Source organism: Pseudophryne corroboree, chromosome 6 (genome assembly GCF_028390025.1).
Source record: "Pseudophryne corroboree isolate aPseCor3 chromosome 6, aPseCor3.hap2, whole genome shotgun sequence".
In the NCBI taxonomy this organism is placed as follows: Eukaryota; Metazoa; Chordata; class Amphibia; order Anura; family Myobatrachidae; genus Pseudophryne; species Pseudophryne corroboree.
Window position 1 is genome coordinate 247,086,880 of NC_086449.1, and position 21,504 is coordinate 247,108,383.

The 21,504-nt window shown below is 47.9% G+C and overlaps 1 protein-coding gene across 3 annotated transcripts in view; it reads left to right on the forward strand.

The window, feature by feature from the left end:
- The window catches only part of VPS33B (VPS33B late endosome and lysosome associated), a 252,332-nt gene that overhangs the window by 69,135 nt on the left and 161,693 nt on the right, over nt 1-21,504 (forward strand). For 2 of the 3 annotated variants that reach the window (XM_063925839.1, XM_063925841.1), the window contains exons 1-2: nt 53-154; nt 8,348-8,470. In XM_063925839.1, the coding sequence (XP_063781909.1) occupies nt 8,378-8,470 (93 nt within the window). In that variant the 5' untranslated portion in view covers nt 53-154; nt 8,348-8,377. Of the gene's footprint in view, nt 1-52; nt 155-8,347; nt 8,471-21,504 lie in introns of those variants that run through there. The other variant, XM_063925840.1, reaches the window with a different exon arrangement.

Below are 21,504 nucleotides of genomic sequence, written 5' to 3' on the forward strand. Positions count from 1 at the left end.
CATGGTAACGCATACTTCCGTCCATTGCAGTATTGAACCGGAAGAGGTCCGTGCCTATTACTGCCCTCAGAACTGTACTTTGGTTCCTAGCGGCGGATGACACTATTTTCGTTTCTGCTGTACATACGGTGTAAAGTGGCGAGATACCGGGGAGGTCAGTGTTTGGGCTGATTATGGGGGAGGAGGGATAGGATAAGGGACTGGTGGTGGTCAGTGTTATGCCTTATTTGTACACCTAGCACGTGAGCGGAAGTCCGGTTCAATCTGGAGCCAGTGACAGGTCTGTCAGAGCTGGAGCCTGGAAAGCAGGAGTGGTCCTCATCTGCACAGCACAGATGCTGCATCCCTTCTGCCTTTCATACAGCAGCTAATACAATGCACGTATAGCTTTGCTTTTTAGGGTGCAGGTCACACCTATCGGCACCCCATTAATGTCATACTTGCCTACCTGACCCTCTCCATGAGGGAGAAAATGCTCTGTTCCTGGACTTTCCTGGTAATGTATGATTGCCATCACCTGTGGTGAAACACCTTTCTTATCAATTAACTAGCTCACCACAGGTGATGGCGATCATACATTACCAGGAAAGTCCAGGAACAGAGCATGTTCTCCCTCATGGAGAGGGTCAGGTAGGCAACTATGACATTAATGTGTCCATCATTACCTACTGTGTGCTTTGCACAGCCTGCACCAGCATGACAATGTTCTGTCCATGGGTTACTTAGCACTTCTGTTACTGTTGCGGTGGATGGTGCTGAATCAGTGTAATGGAGTAAAGAGCAACATATGGTATACGTTTAATTTGCCGGCTGTTAGGATACTGACACCGGAATCCTGATAGCCGGCAATGCCACCACTCAGAATACCGGCGCTACAGGACTATTCCCACTCGTGGGTATCCTCGACACCCATAGAGTTGGAATAGATCCTGTGGCACTTTCGGCCAGAATGCCAATGTTGGAATATTGACCGCCAGCATCCCACCCGCCGATAATCCATACTGAATCCAGCATATAATGCAAATGATATAATTCAGTGTAAAGTGCAGGCTATTAGTGTCATTTGTAGATTAACGGAACTAGCAGGATCAGAATATTATCAAACTGTAGCATTTAAAGGGCTGTTAATATGAATATAAATAAAATAAATATAAACCCTCAATACCCCATACTTGAGATTTCTCTTCTGTTCATTCAATTTGCGTTTTGTTAATTGATAAAAAATAAACTGTTAACACTTCTAGTTTTTAAAGCATTCTTACTTTGCAGCATTTTTTCCACACCTGCCTAAAACTTTTGCACAGTACTGTAGGTATAATACTATGCAGATTGCAGCAAATGGTGCCCAAAGTTCTATTCTGTAGAAAGTGTAATGTATTGAGAATTACACTAGCTCTCTCTTTCAAATAATACAACATAGCTCACATATATTCTGATCTATTATGTTCCAGAAACTCTTAAGGGCCTTACACATTAGGCGAAATGCCGCCGAGGTGCCCGACGGGCGACCCGGTGGCGGGGAGGGGGAGTGACGTTTCTTCACTCCCCTCATCACCCGGCCCCATAGCCCTGCATGCTAATATGGACGAGATTGTCCATATTGGCCTGCATGCATAAGCGACCCGGCACCAACGATGAACAAGCGTGGGGCCGCGCATCGTTCATTGCTGGTGCCTACACACTGAATGATATGAACGATATCTTGTTCATTACTGAACGAGATCATTCATATCTTTCAGTGATATCGCCTAATGTGTAGGGCCTATTGCAGTAAATAACAAATGTGATTATTTAACCAACTTTTGGTACATACAGTTACTTTATCCAGCATTAAGAAACCCTGATCAAAGTTATGAAATGTGAATTAAATTTTCTCTGACGTCCTAGTGGATGCTGGGAACTCCGAAAGGACCATGGGGAATAGCGGCTCCGCAGGAGACTGGGCACAACTAAAGAAAGCTTTTAGGTCACCTGGTGTGCACTGGCTCCTCCCACTATGACCCTCCTCCAAGCCTCAGTTAGATTTTGTGCCCGGCCGAGGTTGGATGCACACTAGGGGCTCTCCTGAGCTTCTAGAAAGAAAGTATATAATTAGGTTTTTTATTTTACAGTGAGACCTGCTGGCAACAGGCTCACTGCAGCGAGGGACTAAGGGGAGAAGAAGCGAACCTACCTGCTTGCAGCTAGCTTGGGCTTCTTAGGCTACTGGACACCATTAGCTCCAGAGGGATCGACCGCATGGAACTGGCCTTGGTGTTCGGTCCTGGAGCCGCGCCGCCGTCCCCCTTACAGAGCCAGAAGCAAGAAGAGGTCCGGAAAATCGGCGGCAGAAGACATCAGTCTTCACCAAGGTAGCGCACAGCACTGCAGCTGTGCGCCATTGCTCCTCATACACACTTCACACTCCGGTCACTGAGGGTGCAGGGCGCTAGGGGGGGGCGCCCTGAGCAGCAATAAAAACACCTTGGCTGGCAAAAATACCACAATATATAGCCCTAGAGGCTATATATGTGATAATTACCCCTGCCAGAATCCATAAAAAAGCGGGAGAATAGTCCGCGAAAAAGGGGCGGAGCTATCTCCTTCAGCACACTGGCGCCATTTCTCCCTCACAGCTCCGCTGGAAGGAAGCTCCCTGGCTCTCCCCTGCAGTCTACACTACAGAAAAGGGTAAAAAAGAGAGGGGGGGCACTAACTTTAGGCGCAGTATATATAACAGCAGCTATAGGGGACATAATTCAGTTAGTCCCTGCATTATATAGCGCTCTGGTGTGTGCTGGCATACCCTCACTCTGTCTCCCCAAAGGGCTTTGGTGGGTCCTGTCCTCTGTTAGAGCATTCCCTGTGTGTGTGCGGTGTGTCGGTACGGCTGTGTCGACATGTTTGATGAGGATAATGATGTGGAGGCGGAGAAGATGCCTATAGAAGGGATGTCACCCCCTGCGGGGCAGACACCTGAGTGGATGGACTTATGGAAGGAATTGCGTGCACGTGTCGATTCCTTACACAAAAAATTTGACGACATGCCAAATGCGGGACAGCCGGCTTCTCAGCTCGTGCCTGTCCAGGCGTCTCAAAGACCATCGGGGGCTCTAAAACGCCCGCTACCTCAGATGGCAGACGCAGATGTCGACACGGATACTGACACCAGTATCGACGACGATGAGTCTAGTCTAATGTCCACTAAGGCCATTCGTTGCATGATTGAAGCAATGAAAGAGGTGTTACAAATTTCTGATATAAACCCAGGTACCACTAAAAAGGGTATTATGTTTGGGGAGAAAAAACTACCCGTAGTTTTTCCCCCATCAGAAGAATTAAATGAAGTGTGTGAAGAAGCGTGGGCTTTCCCTGATAAAAGATTGGTAATCTCTAAGAAGTTACTAATGGCGTTCCCTTTCCCGCCAGAGGATAGGTCACGTTGGGAGACACCCCCTAGGGTGGATAAAGCGCTCACACGTTTGTCTAAAAAGGTGGCACTACCGTCTCCGGATACGGCCGCCCTCAAGGAACCTGCTGATAGAAAGCAGGAGGCGATCCTGAAGTCTGTATATACACACTCAGGCATTATACTTAGACCAGCTATTGCGTCAGCATGGATGTGCAGTGCTGCCGCTGCGTGGTCAGATTCCCTGTCAGAAAATATTGACACCCTAGACAGGGACACTATTCTGCTAACCATAGAGCATATAAAAGACTCAGTCTTATACATGAGAGATGCACAGAGGGAGATCTGCCGGCTGGCATCTAAAATAAGTGCATTGTCCATTTCTGCTAGGAGAGGCTTATGGACTCGCCAGTGGACAGGGGATGCAGATTCAAAAAGGCACATGGAAGTTTTGCCTTATAAGGGTGAGGAGTTATTCGGGGATGGTCTCTCGGACCTAGTTTCCACAGCAACTGCTGGGAAGTCAGCATTTTTACCCCATGTTCCCTCACAGCCTAAAAAGGCGCCGTTTTATCAGGTACAGTCCTTTCGGACTCAGAAAAACAGGCGTGGAAAAGGCGGGTCCTTTCTGTCCAGAGGCAGAGGTAGGGGAAAAAGGCTGCAACAAACAGCAGGTTCCCAGGAGCAAAAGTCCTCCCCCGCTTCTTCCAAGTCCGCCGCATGACGGTGGGGCTCCACAGGCGGAGCCAGGTACGGTGGGGGGCCGCCTCAAAAATTTCAGCGATCAGTGGGCTCGCTCACAGGTGGATCCCTGGATCCTGCAAATAGTATCTCAAGGGTACAAACTGGAATTCGAGGCGTCTCCACCCCACCGGTTCCTAAAATCTGCCTTGCCGACAACTCCCTCAGGCAGGGAGGCTGTGCTAGAGGCAATTCACAAGCTGTATTCCCAGCAGGTGATAGTCAAGGTGCCCCTACTTCAACAAGGACGGGGTTACTATTCCACACTGTTTGTGGTACCGAAACCGGACGGTTCGGTGAGACCCATTTTAAATTTGAAATCCTTGAACACATACATAAAAAAATTCAAGTTCAAGATGGAATCGCTCAGGGCGGTTATTGCAAGCCTGGACGAGGGGGATTACATGGTATCCCTGGACATCAAGGATGCTAACCTGCATGTCCCCATTTACTATCCTCACCAGGAGTACCTCAGATTTGTGGTACAGAATTGCCATTACCAATTCCAGACGCTGCCGTTTGGACTCTCCACGGCACTGAGGGTGTTTACCAAGGTAATGGCGGAAATGATGATACTCCTTCGAAGAAAGGGAGTTTTAATTATCCCGTACTTGGACGATCTCCTAATAAAGGCGAGGTCCAAGGAGCAGTTGTTGGTGGGAGTAGCACTATCTCAGGAGGTGCTACACCAGCACGGTTGGATTCTGAATATTCCAAAATCACAGCTGGTTCCGACGACACGTCTACTGTTCCTGGGTATGATTCTGGATACAGTCCAGAAAAAAGTGTTTCTCCCGGAGGAGAAAGCCAAGGAGCTGTCATCTCTAGTCAGAGACCTCCTGAAACCGAAACAGGTATCGGTGCATCACTGCACGCGGGTCCTGGGAAAGATGGTGGCTTCTTACGAAGCAATTCCTTTCGGCAGGTTCCATGCCAGAATCTTTCAGTGGGACCTGTTGGACCAATGGTCCGGATCGCATCTTCAGATGCATCGCCTAATAACCATGTCTCCAAGAACCAGGGTGTCTCTGCTGTGGTGGCTGCAGTGTGCTCATCTTCTAGAGGGCCGCAGATTCGGCATACAGGACTGGGTCCTGGTGACCACGGATGCCAGCCTTCGAGGCTGGGGGGCAGTCACACAGGGAAGAAACTTCCAAGGACTATGGTCGAGTCAGGAAACTTCCCTACACATAAATATTCTGGAACTAAGGGCCATTTACAATGCCCTAAATCAGGCAAAATCCCTGCTTCTACACCAGCCGGTACTGATCCAGTCAGACAACATCACGGCAGTCGCCCATGTAAATCGACAGGGCGGCACAAGAAGCAGGATGGCAATGGCAGAAGCCACAAAGATTCTCCGATGGGCGGAAAATCACGTACTAGCACTGTCAGCAGTGTTCATTCCGGGAGTGGACAACTGGGAAGCAGACTTTCTCAGCAGGCACGACCTCCACCCGGGAGAGTGGGGACTTCATCCAGAAGTCTTCACGCTGATTGTAAATCGATGGGAACGACCACAGGTGGACATGATGGCGTCCCGCCTAAACAAAAAACTAGAGAGATATTGCGCCAGGTCAAGGGACCCTCAGGCGATAGCTGTGGACGCTCTAGTGACACCGTGGGTGTACCAGTCAGTTTATGTGTTCCCTCCTCTGCCTCTCATACCAAGGGTACTGAGAATAATAAGAAAACGAGGAGTAAGAACAATACTCGTGGTTACGGATTTGCCAAGACGAGCGTGGTACCCGGAACTTCAAGAGATGATCTCAGAGGACCCATGGCCTCTGCCGCTCAGACAGGACCTGCTACAGCAGGGGCCCTGTCTGTTTCAAGACTTACCGCGGCTGCGTTTGACGGCATGACGGTTGAACGCCGGATCCTGAAGGAAAAGGGCATTCCGGAGGAAGTCATTCCTACGCTGATTAAAGCCAGGAAAGATGTAACTGTAAAGCATTATCACCGCATATGGCGGAAATATGTTGCTTGGTGTGAGGCCAAGAAGGCCCCAACAGAGGAATTTCAACTAGGTCGATTTCTGCATTTCCTACAAGCAGGAGTGACTATGGGCCTGAAATTAGGCTCCATTAAGGTACAGATCTCGGCTCTGTCGATTTTCTTCCAGAAAGAACTAGCTTCACTACCTGAAGTTCAGACGTTTGTGAAAGGAGTGCTGCATATTCAGCCCCCGTTTGTGCCTCCAGTGGCACCTTGGGATCTCAACGTGGTGTTGAGTTTCTTAAAATCACATTGGTTTGAGCCACTTAAAACCGTGGATCTAAAATATCTCACGTGGAAAGTGGTCATGTTATTGGCCTTGGCTTCAGCCAGGCGTGTGTCAGAATTGGCGGCTTTGTCATGTAAAAGCCCTTATCTGATTTTCCATATGGATAGGGCGGAATTGAGGACTCGTCCCCAGTTTCTCCCTAAGGTGGTATCAGCTTTTCACTTGAACCAACCTATTATGGTGCCTGCGGCTACTAGGGACTTGGAGGATTCCAAGTTGCTGGACGTAGTCAGGGCCTTGAAAATTTATGTTTCCAGGACGGCTAGAGTCAGGAAAACTGACTCGCTATTTATCCTGTATGCACCCAACAAGCTGGGTGCTCCTGCTTCTAAGCAGACTATTGCTCGCTGGATCTGTAGCACAATTCAGCTGGCGCATTCTGCGGCTGGACTGCCGCATCCTAAATCAGTAAAAGCCCATTCCACAAGGAAGGTGGGCTCATCTTGGGCGGCTGCCCGAGGGGTCTCGGCTTTACAACTTTGCCGAGCTGCTACTTGGTCAGGGGCAAACACGTTTGCAAAATTCTACAAATTTGATACCCTGGCTGAGGAGGACCTTGAGTTCTCTCATTCGGTGCTGCAGAGTCATCCGCACTCTCTCGCCCGTTTGGGAGCTTTGGTATAATCCCCATGGTCCTTTCGGAGTTCCCAGCATCCACTAGGACGTCAGAGAAAATAAGATTTTACTCACCGGTAAATCTATTTCTCGTAGTCCGTAGTGGATGCTGGGCGCCCGTCCCAAGTGCGGATTGTCTGCAATAGTTGTTAACTAAAGGGTTATTGTTGAGCCATCTGTTGAGAGGCTCAGTTGTTTTCATACTGTTAACTGGGTGTTGTATCACGAGTTATACGGTGTGATTGGTGTGGCTGGTAAGAGTCTTACCCGGGATTCAAAATCCTTCCTTATTATGTCAGCTCGTCCGGGCACAGTGTCCTAACTGAGGCTTGGAGGAGGGTCATAGTGGGAGGAGCCAGTGCACACCAGGTGACCTAAAAGCTTTCTTTAGTTGTGCCCAGTCTCCTGCGGAGCCGCTATTCCCCATGGTCCTTTCGGAGTTCCCAGCATCCACTACGGACTACGAGAAATAGATTTACCGGTGAGTAAAATCTTATTTTAATTAAATTACGGCTAACGTACTGAATTTAAATTTTGTCCGGATGCATACCCTCCAACATTTTACACAAAAAAATTGGTACAAATTAGAAAAGGGGGCGTGGGCATGGGTAAAGGGGGTGTGACCACACCCCTTTTCCTATACTTTCAATGAAAGTTTGGAGAGCCAAAAATCGGTACAGACCAGAAAAAAAGGTACTGTACCTGCCAAAAAGGTACAGTTGGTGGGTATGCGGATGTTATATGATATTGTTACTTGCATTTTATCTGATTATAAGAAATGTGATAGTAAATTGAGCTGTGGAGTAATTCACATTATTGATGTATTGTGAATTGGAACATACTGTAGATAACTAGAGAGCTGAGTTTCATTTCCAATAGTTACATGGGAACGCCTATTTAGATTAAAAGAAAAAATGGGTAATCTGGAAGATTAGTTTATTATACCTATACCGTGGACAATGTAGAAGACTGATTCAGATTACTTTTGGCTTTTTAAATCCAATGACCCTGCTTGGTGCTGCTAAGCATTACTTATTATGCCATATTACCTATACACTCCTGAAGTTTTATGTTTGTTTGGTTTTTATTTGCTATGAAAGCAAATAAAAACCATATAAACGTAATAAAACGGAGCTTAAATGTACATATAAACAAGTAACTTAATGCCCAAATGTAATAGTCCCAAAACACTGTCTGTAAAACCACTTAAAGTGAACACAAAATGAATGAAGTAATCACCGTTCAGCCAGGTACAGTTGATATATATATTGAAATAATAGAAATACCTTGTAGCATTGTTCTGGTATGTGTTACAGGTGTGCTACCACTACCAGCAAAAAGAAGGCATGGCATCCGAAAGATTAGATGCCCCTGAGCTCCCCGACTTCACAATACTTAAAAGATTGGCTCGAGACCAGCTCATTTATATTCTGGAGCAGGTAAGTGTTTAATTAGAATCGACACAGAGGCCCAAGCGACTTATTGCTGTGTGCTGTGCCCTCATTTGTACATCTTATATCTCTGATTTATCTGCCAATGTGGAGTCACTGATGAGAGGGTGGTTAGTGTATAACCCTGGATGAAAGCTATTTGCGCTATACAGTTGGTCTTCCCTGTTACTGAAAAAGCATTGCAAGGATATCCACAATATATTTGCAAATGAGAGAGCATCAGAGTGAGAAAGATAGGTATATATAAACCAGTTCAATAAAGTCACTTTGTAAAAATAGATTGTTTTCACATGTCATAGATATAGCATACAGTGTAACTTCAGTATAAATTGGTCACTGCAGCAGACAGCTGCTATTATTTTCCTTTTATGTGCTGCTAGGATATAGCCTATTGGAATGGCAGCATCAGGTTAATATGTAGCACAAGTGCAATAAAGATACACTAGGGCAGGGGTGGGCAATTATTTCAGCTGAGGGGCCACTTGACATTTCCTGTCAGTATCCGAGGGCCACATACAAAATAGCAGCTCCCCCCACTTGCCAAAAATATAGGGACATGGCTTCATGTGGAAGGGGTGTGGGCCAAAAAATAATACAGATTCATATTATGCTGCACAATAGTCTCCATTATTCAAATTGCGCCACACAGCGCCACCTACACACATTACACCAGGTAGAGCCCCTTTTACACACATTACGGCAGGTAGAGCCCCCTTTTACACACTAACATTTTATTTCGGATAATTATTGTGCAGCAAGCAAATTATCCAGTGTCTTATGGCCCCTGGGAAAAGGTGTGACACGGTGACAGAACACGGGGGGTGTGACACAGTGACAGAACACGGGGAGGGGGGGTGGGGGGGTGACAGTGACAGAACACGGGGTGTGTGACACAGTGACAGAATACGGTGGGGGTGACACGGTGATAGAACACGGGGGGTGTGACATAGTGACAGAACACTGGGGGATGACACAGTGACAGATCACGGGGGGGAAGGGTGACAGTGACAGAACATTGGGTGTGTGACACAGTGACAGAACACGGGGGGAGGGGACGACACAGTGACAGAACACTGGGAGGGGTGGTGACAGTGACAGAACATGGGGTGTGTGACACAGTGACAGAACACGGGGGTGTGACACAGTGACAGAGCACGGGGGGGTGACACAGTGACAGAACACGGGGGTGTGACACTGTGACAGAACACGGTGGGGGTGACACGGTGACAGAACACGGGGGGGTGACATAGTGACAGAACACGGGGGGTGACAGAACACGGGGGGGTGACATAGTGACAGAACACGGGGGGGGTGACAGTGACAGAACACGGGGTGTGTGACACAGTGACAGAACACGGGGTGTGTGACACAGTGACAGAACACGGGGGGGTGACATAGTGACAGAACACGGGGGGGTGACAGTCACAGAACACGGGGTGTGTGACACAGTGACAGAACACAGGGGGGTGACACAGTGACAGAACACGGGGGGTGACAGAACACGTGGGGGGGTGACACAGTGGCAGAACACAGGAGTGTGACACGGTGACAGAACACCGGGGGGGGGTGACACAGTGACAGAACACTGGGGGGGGGGGTGACACGTGACAGAACTCGGGGGTGACATGGTGACAGAACACGGGAGGGGTTGGTACAGCGAGAGCTAAAGATCTCTCCCCCAAACCTAAAAACAGTCTGACGCCACTGCCCGGACACACAAATATGCGCACACTATCACACACACTCGCGCACACACACACACACACACACACACACACACACACACACACACACACACACACACACACACACACACACACACACACACACACACACACTTTCTTTCTCTCACTCACTTTTCCCATTAACTTACTGATCTGGCTGCCAGTGGCAGGAAGGATGGATCTGAAGCAGTCTGGCTCTTGTCCCGTGTAGCTCCGCCCCCTGAGGTCCCGTGTAGCCCCGCCCCCTCATCAGCGCGTAGCTCCGCCCCCTTTTCGTCTGAACACAGCCGTGTCACTGGGGACTCTGGAGGCGGGAGGAGGAGGCTGCTACAACGCAGGCGCCGTGCAGCAGCAGCAGCAGGGGAGAGAGGCGCCGCTGGCAGCTTGGAGGTACTGCAGTGCAGAGCAATGACAAGCAGCTCAGCCGGTCGGGCCGCTTGTCATTGCTCGCTGGTGGGAGGCAGTGGGCCGGGCAGAATCGGTTTGCGGGCCGCATCCGGCCCGCGGGCCGTATTTTGCCCACCCCTACACTAGGGGGTCTATTCAATTGAAGACAGCAGTTTCTGACTTTTTTATTCAACCTATGCAATGGGGCTGCCGTTTTTCAAACTTGTCGGCAATTCCGACTTGACGAAAAACACGTGGATCGGCAGATTAGCCACGGATCCACGTGTTTTGTCGGATTTGCGGCTAAATCCGACAGGTTTTAGTCCCGTTTTCGGCAATGTCAATCCGACTTTAAAAATATTCAATACTGCATTGTTGGATCCTCTCCGTCGGAGAGGATCCGACATGCATTGTATAGACCCCTATAGCTGCCGGTTGCTGAGTAACAATGTAGTCAGTATTTATAAAAAAATCAATGTTGCTGTTTAAAGCAGTATAGTTTAAGCTTAAATATACACTGAGAGTAATGTATCTCAGTACATAACCAATATAGGGTGCCGTTAGATTAGCTCATGCAACCCGATAGTAACCAATGGAGCTACCACTTAATGCATCCTGTGTGGTCGCAGTCTGCGTATTAGCTACGCTGGGTAGCCCAAACTACCAGGCCATCAAAATCATTGATGGTCTATGGCTGATGTAGAATAGTATTCCCATCGATGGGGGAGAAGCAGATGATTCCACGCTATCGATGATACACAGCCACCAAAATTTATTTTACTTTTTTTCAAGGTATTGGGACACTGAGCTTTGCTCCGCAGCCCGACACTCCCGGAAAGCTCCGCCCTTGGCTCTCATTGGTCCGCAGCAAATTGAATAGTAAAGCTTAGGTGACCATCGGTGGCTGAAACAGTCGATGGTTCCCTTGCAGATGTTTTCACACCATCAATGCTCAGGGCCGCCAAGAGAAATTCTGGGCACCGGTACAACAACTTCGAGGGACGTCCACGACATATTCATACGGCGGCCCGTCGCGCTACTTGCACGCCTGCCCACTAATTTATAATAATGATAAAAAAATTAGCAAAAAAAATAATAATGGCTACTGGTGTGCTTTGGCCTGGGCCCCCTAGTATGCCCGGGTAATCTGTAACTGCTAACCCCCCCCCCCCCATTCGTCGCCACGGTCGATGTGACCCACTTGCTGTGTCCTGCACAACTATTTACGCCGTTAAACACATACAGCACACGGCTCGCTTTCGTCTAGCAAGCAGTAGGTTTTACACCCCTGGAGACCAATCTAGGTAAAAATGCCACTACACGTGCTAAATTGACCAGGGAAGAGTATTTGCAGTACTTTAATGGTATAGGTGCAGTGTCCTAGCAGGATGACATGATATAATCAAATATCTTTGTCATATACTAACTTTACATTTCTGTCACAGCCTACCTTTATATTTCTATTGTGATATTTATCATGTAATAGTGTTCATTTATTATTTACTGTGTACTTACAATGACACTGGAGGGAATCTCCTCTGGGTCTGGGGTAGTAGGCGTTGAAGCCGAGGCACCCTAGTCCTTCGGTAGGTTACCAGTGGATACTCTTGGCATCTCCTGGTCAACGGTGAACGTCAGGAGCTGGAAGTACCACAACTTGGGCATGTAACTTCATCTTCTCCTGCCCCTGATTTTTTAGATGCTTCCCTCTTGTTTAGTTCCTTCTTGAATACTGTCCTCAAGTTGGCAGTTTTTGCTCTAATCCAGTCAGCGTTTGCCACAGGGTAGAATGACAGGTTGACCCTTACCAGCTCCTCCAGCGCTATAGCCCTCTTTTGCCTATTAGAATAATCCCTGGATTTGGTATCCCAGAGGCATTCCTGGGATCTGTAGACCTTTATAAACTCCCTCATGAATTCCACATTCTTTTCAGGGTCATTCCATGTCAGTTCAACCAGGTGTGTTCACCACCCATCTCAGATTTTTATGAATTTTTTTTAGTTAAGAGAGGATGTAAAAAAAAAAAAAAAAAATCTACCAAATATCTCGACTGTCTGACAATTAGTTTATTAAATATTGATTTTTCAATTTATTAAATTATTTACTAATCGTGGCTTCTTTATCCAGTTTATATGAAGTATGATGGCTGTTTATTAAGGAATCACCACAAAATTTGCACCCCTAAGGTAACTCTTCCTCCTGAATGCAAAAATCCAAACCAAATCACTTTATCTGCCTTACGCTTTGAATTATGGCAAAAACGCACGTTTTTTCGAAAATACTTAAAAACTCTAGGTTCAATCAACATTAGATATCCCCAATTTTTTGATGTGCTTAACAAAGTTACACATTATTAGCACTCAAAAAATCAGCATGGTACTCTGTTTCATAGTGGAAGAAAAATCATGAAGTTGACGTTCAATTACTGATGTACTGCAGCAGCATACATAATTAACACAAGAAACCATGAAATTTAAAAACTTAAACATAACTTGAGTCCATAACTAAAGTTGAGTCAGCAATCACATTATCTTTCCCTTGTGTGGAACCTGTTTTCTCTATCGTCCTAAGTGGATGCTGGGGTTCCTGAAAGGACCATGGGGAATAGCGGCTCCGCAGGAGACAGGGCACAAAAAAGTAAAGCTTTTACCAGATCAGGTGGTGTGCACTGGCTCCTCCCCCTATGACCCTCCTCCAGACTCCAGTTAGATTTTGTGCCCGAACGAGAAGGGTGCAATCTAGGTGGCTCTCCTAAAGAGCTGCTTAGAGAAAGTTTAGCTTAGGTTTTTTACTTTACAGTGAGTCCTGCTGGCAACAGGATCACTGCAACGAGGGACTTAGGGGAGAAGTAGTGAACTCACCTGCGTGCAGAGTGGATTTGCTGCTTGGCTACTGGACACTAGCTCCAGAGGGACGATCACAGGTACAGCCTGGATGGTCACCGGAGCCGCGCCGCCGGCCCCCTTGCAGACGCTGAAGAGAGAAGAGGTCCAAAATCGGCGGCTGAAGACTCCTCAGTCTTCTTAAGGTAGCGCACAGCACTGCAGCTGTGCGCCATTTTCCTCTCAGCACACTTCACACAACAGTCACTGAGGGTGCAGAGCGCTGGGGGGGGCGCTCTGAGAGGCAAATAAAAACCTTATTAGAGGCAAAAAATACCTCACATATAGCCCACAGAGGCTATATGGAGATATTTAACCCCTGCCTAACTTCAAAAATAGCGGGAGACGAGCCCGCCGAAAAAGGGGCGGGGCCTATCTCCTCAGCACACAGCGCCATTTTCTCTCACAGAAAAGCTGGAGAGAAGGCTCCCAGGCTCTCCCCTGCACTGCACTACAGAAACAGGGTTAAAACAGAGAGGGGGGGCACTGATTTTGGCGATATTGTATATATATATAAAAGATGCTATAAGGGAGAAACACTTATATAAGGTTGTCCCTATATAATTATAGCGTTTTTGGTGTGTGCTGGCAGACTCTCCCTCTGTCTCCCCAAAGGGCTAGTGGGTCCTGTCCTCTGTCAGAGCATTCCCGGTGTGTGTGCTGTGTGTCGGTACGTGTGTGTCGACATGTATGAGGACGATGTTGGTGAGGAGGCGGAGAAATTGCCTGTAATGGTGATGTCACTCTCTAGGGAGTCGACACCGGAATGGATGGCTTATTTAGAGAATTACGTGAGAATGTCAACACGCTGCAAGGTCGGTTGACGACATGAGACGGCCGACAATCTATTAGGACCGGTCCAGGCGTCTCAGAAACACCGTCAGGGGTTTTAAAAACGCCCATTTACCTCAGTCGGTCGACACAGACACAGACACGGACACTGAATACAGTGTCGACGGTGAATAAACAAACGTATTTCTCATTAGGGCCACACGTTAAGGGCAATGAAGGAGGTGTTACGTGTTTCTGATACTACAAGTACCACAAGAAAGGGTATTATGTGGGAGTGAAAAAACTACCTGTAGTTTTTCCTGAATCAGATAAAATAAAATGAAGTGTGTGATGATGCGTAGGGTTACCCCGATAGCAAATATTGGCGTTATACCCTTTCCCGCCAGAAATTAGGGTACGTTGGGAAACACCCCTTAGGGTGATAAGGCGCTCACACGCTTATCAAGTGGCGTTACCGTCTCCAGATACGGCCGCCCTCAAGGAGCCAGCTGATAGGAAGCTGGAAAAATATCCTAAAAAGTATATACACACATACGGTGGTTATACTGCGACCAGCGATCGCCATCAGCCTGGAGATGCAGTGCTGGGTTGGCTTGGTCGGATTCCCTGACTGAAAATATTTTATTCATGTAGAGCATTTAATAGGATGCATTCTATATATATGTATGTGAGATGCCCAGAGGGATATTTGCTCTCTGGCATCAAGATAAGTGCGTTGTCCATATCTCCCAGAAGATGTCAGGGACACGACAGTGGTCAGGTGATACAGATCCCATACGGCAGATGGAAGTATTGCTGTATAAAGGGAAGGAGTTAGTTGGGGGTCGGTCCATCGGACCTGGGGACCACAGCAACAGCTGGGAAATCCAACCTTTTTACCCCAAGTTACATCTCAGCTAAAAAAGACACCGTCTTTTCAGCCTCAATCTTTCCTTTCCCATGAGGGCATGCAGGCAAAAGGCCAGTCATATCTGCCCAGACATAGAGGTAAGGGAAGTAGACTGCAGCAGGCAGCCCTTTCCCAGGAAAAGAAGCCCTCCACCGCGTCTGCCAAGTCCTCAGCATGACGCTGGGGCCGTGCAAGCGGACTCAAGGTGGGGGGGTAGTCTCAAGAGTCTCAGGGCGCAGTGGGATCACTCGCAAGTTGACCCCTAGATCGTACGAGTATTATCCCAGGGGTAAAGATTGGAGAGTCGAGACATCTTCTCCTCGCAGGTTCCTGAAGTCTGCTTTACCAACGGCTCCCTCCGACAGGGAGGCAGCATTGGAAACAATTCACAAGCTGTATATCCAGCAGGTGATAATCAAAGTACCCCTCCTACGACAAGGAAAAGGGTATTATTTTTCCACACTATATTGTGGTACTGAAGCCAGACGGCTTGGTGACACATAGTCTAAATCTAAAATGTTTTGAACACTTACATAAAAGGTTCAAATCGAGATAAAGTCACTCAGAGCATTGATAGCGAACCGGAAAAAAGGGGACTATATGGTGTCCCTGGACATCAAGGATTACCTCCATGTCCAAATTTTGTCCTTCTCATCAAGGGTACCTCTGGTTCGTGGTACAGAACTGTCAATATCAGTTTCAGACGATGCCGTTTGAATTATCCACGGCACCCCGGGCCTTTTTACCAAGGTAATGGCCGAAAAGATGTTTCTTCAAAGAAAAAAGGCATCTAAATTATCCCTTACTTGCACGACCTGAAAAGGGCAAGTTCCAGAGAACAGTTGGAGGTCGGAAGAGCACTATCTAAAGTAGTTCTTCGACGGCACGACTGGATTCTAAATATTCCAAGAATCGCAGCTGTTTTCCGACGATACGTCTGCTGTTCCTATGGATGATTCTGGACACGGTTCAGAAAAAGGTTTTTCTTCCCGAGGAAAAAGCCAAGGAGTTATCCGACCTGTCAGGAACCTCCTAAAACCAGGAAAGGTGTCTGTACATCAATGCACAAGAGTCCTGGGAAAAATGGTGGCTTTTTACGAAGCAATTCCATTCGGCAGATTCCATGCAAGAATTTTCCAAAGGGATCTGTTGGACAAATGGTCAGGGTCGCATCCTCAGATGCACCTGCGAATAACCCTGTCGCCAAGGACAAGGGTATATCTTCTGTGGTGGTTGCAAAAGGCTCATCTATTGGAGGGCCGCAGATTCGGCATACAGGATTTGATCCTGGTGACCACGGACGCCAGCCTGAGAGGTTGGGGAGCAGTCACACAAGGAAGAAACTTCCAGGGGGTATGGACGAACCTGGAAAAGTCTCTTCACATAAACATTCTGGTACTAAGAGCAATCTAAAATGCTCTAAGCCAGGCGGAACCACTCCTGCAAGGAAAACCGGTGTTGATTCAGTCGGACAACATCACGGCGGTCGCCCATGTAAACAGACAGGGCGGCACAAGAAGCAGGAGTGCAATGGCAGAAGCTGCCAAGATTCTTCGCTGGGCGGAGAATCACGTAATAGCACTGTCAGCAGTGTTCTTCCCGGGCGTGGACAACTGGGAAGCAGACTTCCTCAGCAGACACGATATTCACCCGGGAGAGTGGGGTCTTCATCCAGAAGTCTTCCACATGCTAATAAACTGTTGGGAAAGACCAATGGTAGACATGATGGCGTCTCGCCTCAACAAGAAACTGGACAAGTATTGCGCCAGGTCAAGAGATCCACAGGCAATAGCTGTGGACGCACTGGTAACACCTTGGGTGTACAAATCAGTATATGTGTTTCCTCCTCTGCCTCTCATACCAAAGGTATTGAAGATTATACGGTGAAGAGGAGTAAGAACAATACTAGTGGCTCCGGATTGGCCAAGAAGGACTTGGTACCCGGAACTTCAAGAGTTGGTCACGGACGACCCGTGCCCTCTACTTCTGAGAAGGGACCTGCTACAACAGGGTCCCTGTCTCTTTCAAGACTTACCGCGGCTGCGTTTGACGGCATGGCGGTTGAACGCCAGATCCTAAAAGGGAAAGGCATTCCAGAAGAAGTCTTTCCTACCTTGATTAAGGCAAGGAAGGAAGTCACCGCGAAACATTATCACCGCATTTGGCGAAAATATGTCGCGTGGTGCGAGGATCGGAGTGTTCCGACGGAGGAATTTCAACTGGGTCGTTTCCTACATTTCCTACAATCAGGATTGTCTATGGGTCTCAAATTGAGATCTATTAAGGTTCAAATTTCGGCCCTGTCAATATTCTTCCAAAAAGAATTGGCCTCAGTTCCTGAGGTACAGACTTTTGTTAAAGGAGTACTGCATATACAGCCTCCTGTGGTGCCTCCGGTGGCACCGTGGGATCTAAATGTAGTTTTAGATTTCCTCAAATCCCATTGGTTTGAACCATTGAAAAAGGTGGATTTTAAATATCTCACATGGAAAGTGACTATGTTACTGGCCCTGGCTTCCGCCAGGAGAGTATCTGAATTGGCGGCTTTATCTTATAAAAGCCCTTATCTAATCTTCCATTCGGATAGGGCAGAACTGAGGACTCGTCCGCATTTTCTCCCTAAGGTGGTATCAGCGTTTCACCTGAACCAACCTATTGTGGTGCCTGCGGCCACTGGCGACTTGGAGGACTCCAAGTTGTTGGACGTTGTCAGAGCCTTAAAAATATACATTTCAAGGACGGCTGAAGTCAGAAAATCTGACTCGCTGTTGATACTATATGCACCCAACAAGTTGGGTGCCCCTGCTTCTAAGCAGACGATTGCTCGTTGGATTTGTAACACAATTCAACTTGCTCATTCTGTGGCAGGCCTGCCACAGCCTAAATCTGTTAAGGCCCATTCCACAAGGAAGGTGGGCTCATCTTGGGCGGCTGCCCGAGGGGTCTCGGCATTACAATTCTGCCGAGCAGCTACGTGGTCGGGGGAAAACACGTTTGTAAAATTCTACAAATTTGATACCCTGGCAAAAGAGGACTTGGAATTCTCTCATTCGGTGCTGCAGAGTCATCCGCACTCTCCCGCCCGTTTGGGAGCTTTGGTATAATCCCCATGGTCCTTTCAGGAACCCCAGCATCCACTTAGGACGATAGAGAAAATAAGAATTTACTTACCGATAATTCTATTTCTCGGAGTCCGTAGTGGATGCTGGGCGCCCATCCCAAGTGCGGATTATCTGCAATACTGTACATAGTTATTGTTAACAAATTCGGGTTATATTGTTAAGGAGCCATCTTTAAGAGGCTCTTTCTATTATCATACTGTTAACTGGGTTTAGATCACAAGTTGTACGGTGTGATTGGTGTGGCTGGTATGAGTCTTACCCGGGATTCAAATTGCCTCCCTTATTGTGTACGCTCGTCCGGGCACAGTACCTAACTGGAGTCTGGAGGAGGGTCATAGGGGGAGGAGCCAGTGCACACCACCTGATCTGGTAAAAGCTTTACTTTTTTGTGCCCTGTCTCCTGCGGAGCCGCTATTCCCCATGGTCCTTTCAGGAACCCCAGCATCCACTACGGACTCCGAGAAATAGAATTATCGGTAAGTAAATTCTTATTATAACAGTCTGTAATTTCTCTATCGTCCTAGTGGATGCTGGGGTTCCTGAAAGGACCATGGGGAATAGCGGCTCCGCAGGAGACAGGGCACAAAAAGTAAAGCTTTACGATCAGGTGGTGTGTACTGGCTCCTCCCCCTATGACCCTCCTCCAAGCCTCAGTTAGATTTTTGTGCCCGGCCGAGAAGGGTGCAATCTAGGTGGCTCTCCTAAAGAGCTGCTTAGAAAAGTTTAGCTTAGGTTTTTTATTTTACAGTGAGTCCTGCTGGCAACAGGATCACTGCAACGAGGGACTTAGGGGAGAAGAAGTGAACTCACCTGCGTGCAGGATGGATTGGCTTCTTTGGCTACTGGACATTAGCTCCAGAGGGACGATCACGGGTACAGCCTGGATGGTCACCGGAGCCTCGCCGCCGGCCCCCTTGCAGATGCTGAAACGAGAAGAGGTCCAGAATCGGCGGCAGAAGACTCCTCAGTCTTCTTAAGGTAGCGCACAGCACTGCAGCTGTGCGCCATTTCCTCTCAGCACACTTCACACGGCAGTCACTGAGGGTGCAGGGCGCTGGGAGGGGGGCGCCCTGGGAGGCAAATGTAAACCTATTTTTGGCAAAAAATACCTCACATATAGCCTCCGGGGGCTATATGGAGATATTTAACCCCTGCCAGAATCCGTTAAAGAGCGGGAGACGAGCCCGCCGAAAAAGGGGCGGGGCCTATCTCCTCAGCACACAGCGCCATTTTCCCTCACAGAAAGGCTGGAGGGAAGGCTCCCAGGCTCTCCCCTGCACTGCACTACAGAAACAGGGTTAAAACAGAGAGGGGGGGCACTAATTTGGCGTTAGAAATATATAAAAAAGATGCTATAAGGGAAAACACTTATAAGGTTGTCCCTATATAATTATAGCGTTTTTGGTGTGTGCTGGCAAACTCTCCCTCTGTCTCTCCAAAGGGCTAGTGGGTCCTGTCCTCTATCAGAGCATTCCCTGTGTGTGTGCTGTGTGTCGGTACGTGTGTGTCGACATGTATGAGGACGATGTTGGTGAGGAGGCGGAGCAATTGCCTGTAATGGTGATGTCACTCTCTAGGGAGTCGACACCGGAATGGATGGCTTATTTAGGGAATTACGTGATAATGTCAACACGCTGCAAGGTCGGTTGACGACATGAGACGGCCGACAAACAATTAGTACCGGTCCAGACGTCTCAAAAACACCGTCAGGGGTTTTTAAAACGCCCGTTTACTTTAGTCGGTCGACACAGACACAGACACGGACACTGAATCCAGTGTCGACGGTGAATAAACAAACGTATTCCTTATTAGGGCCACACGTTAAGGGCAATGAAGGAGGTGTTACATATTTCTGATACTACAAGTACCACAAAAGAGGGTATTATGTGGGATGTGAAAAAACTACCGTAGTTTTTCCTGAATCAGATAAATTAAATGAAGTGTGTGATGATGCGTGGGATCCCCCCGATAGAAAATTATTGGCGGTATACCCTTTCCCGCCAGAAGTTAGGGCGCGTTGGGAAACACCCCTTAGGGTGGATAAGGCGCTCACACGCTTATCAAAACAAGTGGCGGTACCGTCTATAGATAGGGCCGTCCTCAAGGAGCCAGCTGACAGGAGGCTGGAAAATATCATAAAAAGTATATACACACATACAGGTGTTATACTACGACCAGCGATCGCCTCAGCCTGGATGTGCAGAGCTGGGGTGGCTTGGTCGGATTCCCTGACTAAAAATATTGATACCCTTGACAGGGACAGTATTTTATTGACTATAGAGCATTTAAAGGATGCATTTCTATATATGCGAGATGCACAGAGGGATATTTGCACTCTGGCATCAAGAGTAAGTGCGATGTCCATATCTGCCAGAAGATGTTTATGGACACGACAGTGGTCAGGTGATGCAGATTCCAAACGGCACATGGAAGTATTGCCGTATAAAGGGGAGGAGTTATTTGGGGTCGGTCCATCGGACCTGGTGGCCACGGCAACTGCTGGAAAATCCACCGTTTTTACCCTAAGTCACATCCCTGCAGAAAAAGACACCGTCTTTTCAGCCTCAGTCCTTTCGTCCCTATAAGAGTCATATTTGCCCAGGGATAGAGGAAAGGGAAGAAGACTGCAGCAGGCAGCCCATTCCCAGGAACAGAAGCCTTCCACCGCTTCTGCCAAGCTCTCAGCATGACGCTGGGACCGTACAGGACCCCTGGATCCTACAAGTAGTATCCCAGGGGTACAGATTGGAATGTCGAAACGTTTCCCCCTCGCAGGCTCCTGAAGTCTGCTTTACCAAGGTCTCCCTCCGACAAGGAGGCAGTATGGGGAAAAAATTCACAAGCTGTATTCCCAGCAGGTGATAATCAAATTACCCCTCCTACAACAAGGAAAGGGGTATTATTCCACACTATATTGTGGTACTGAAGCCAGAAGGCTAGGTGAGACCTATTCTAAATCTAAAAAATTTGAACACTTAACAAAGGTTCAAATCAAGATGGAGTCACTCAGAGCAGTGATAACGAACCAGGAAGAAGGGGACTATATAGTGTCCCGGGACATCAGGGATGCTTACCTCCATGTCCCAAATTTGCCCTTCTCACTAAGGGTACCTCAGGTTCGTGGTATAGAACTGTCACTATCAGTTTCAGACGCTGCCGTTTGGATTGTCCACGGCACCCCGGGTCTTTACCAAGGTAATGGCCGAAATGATGATTCTTCTTCGAA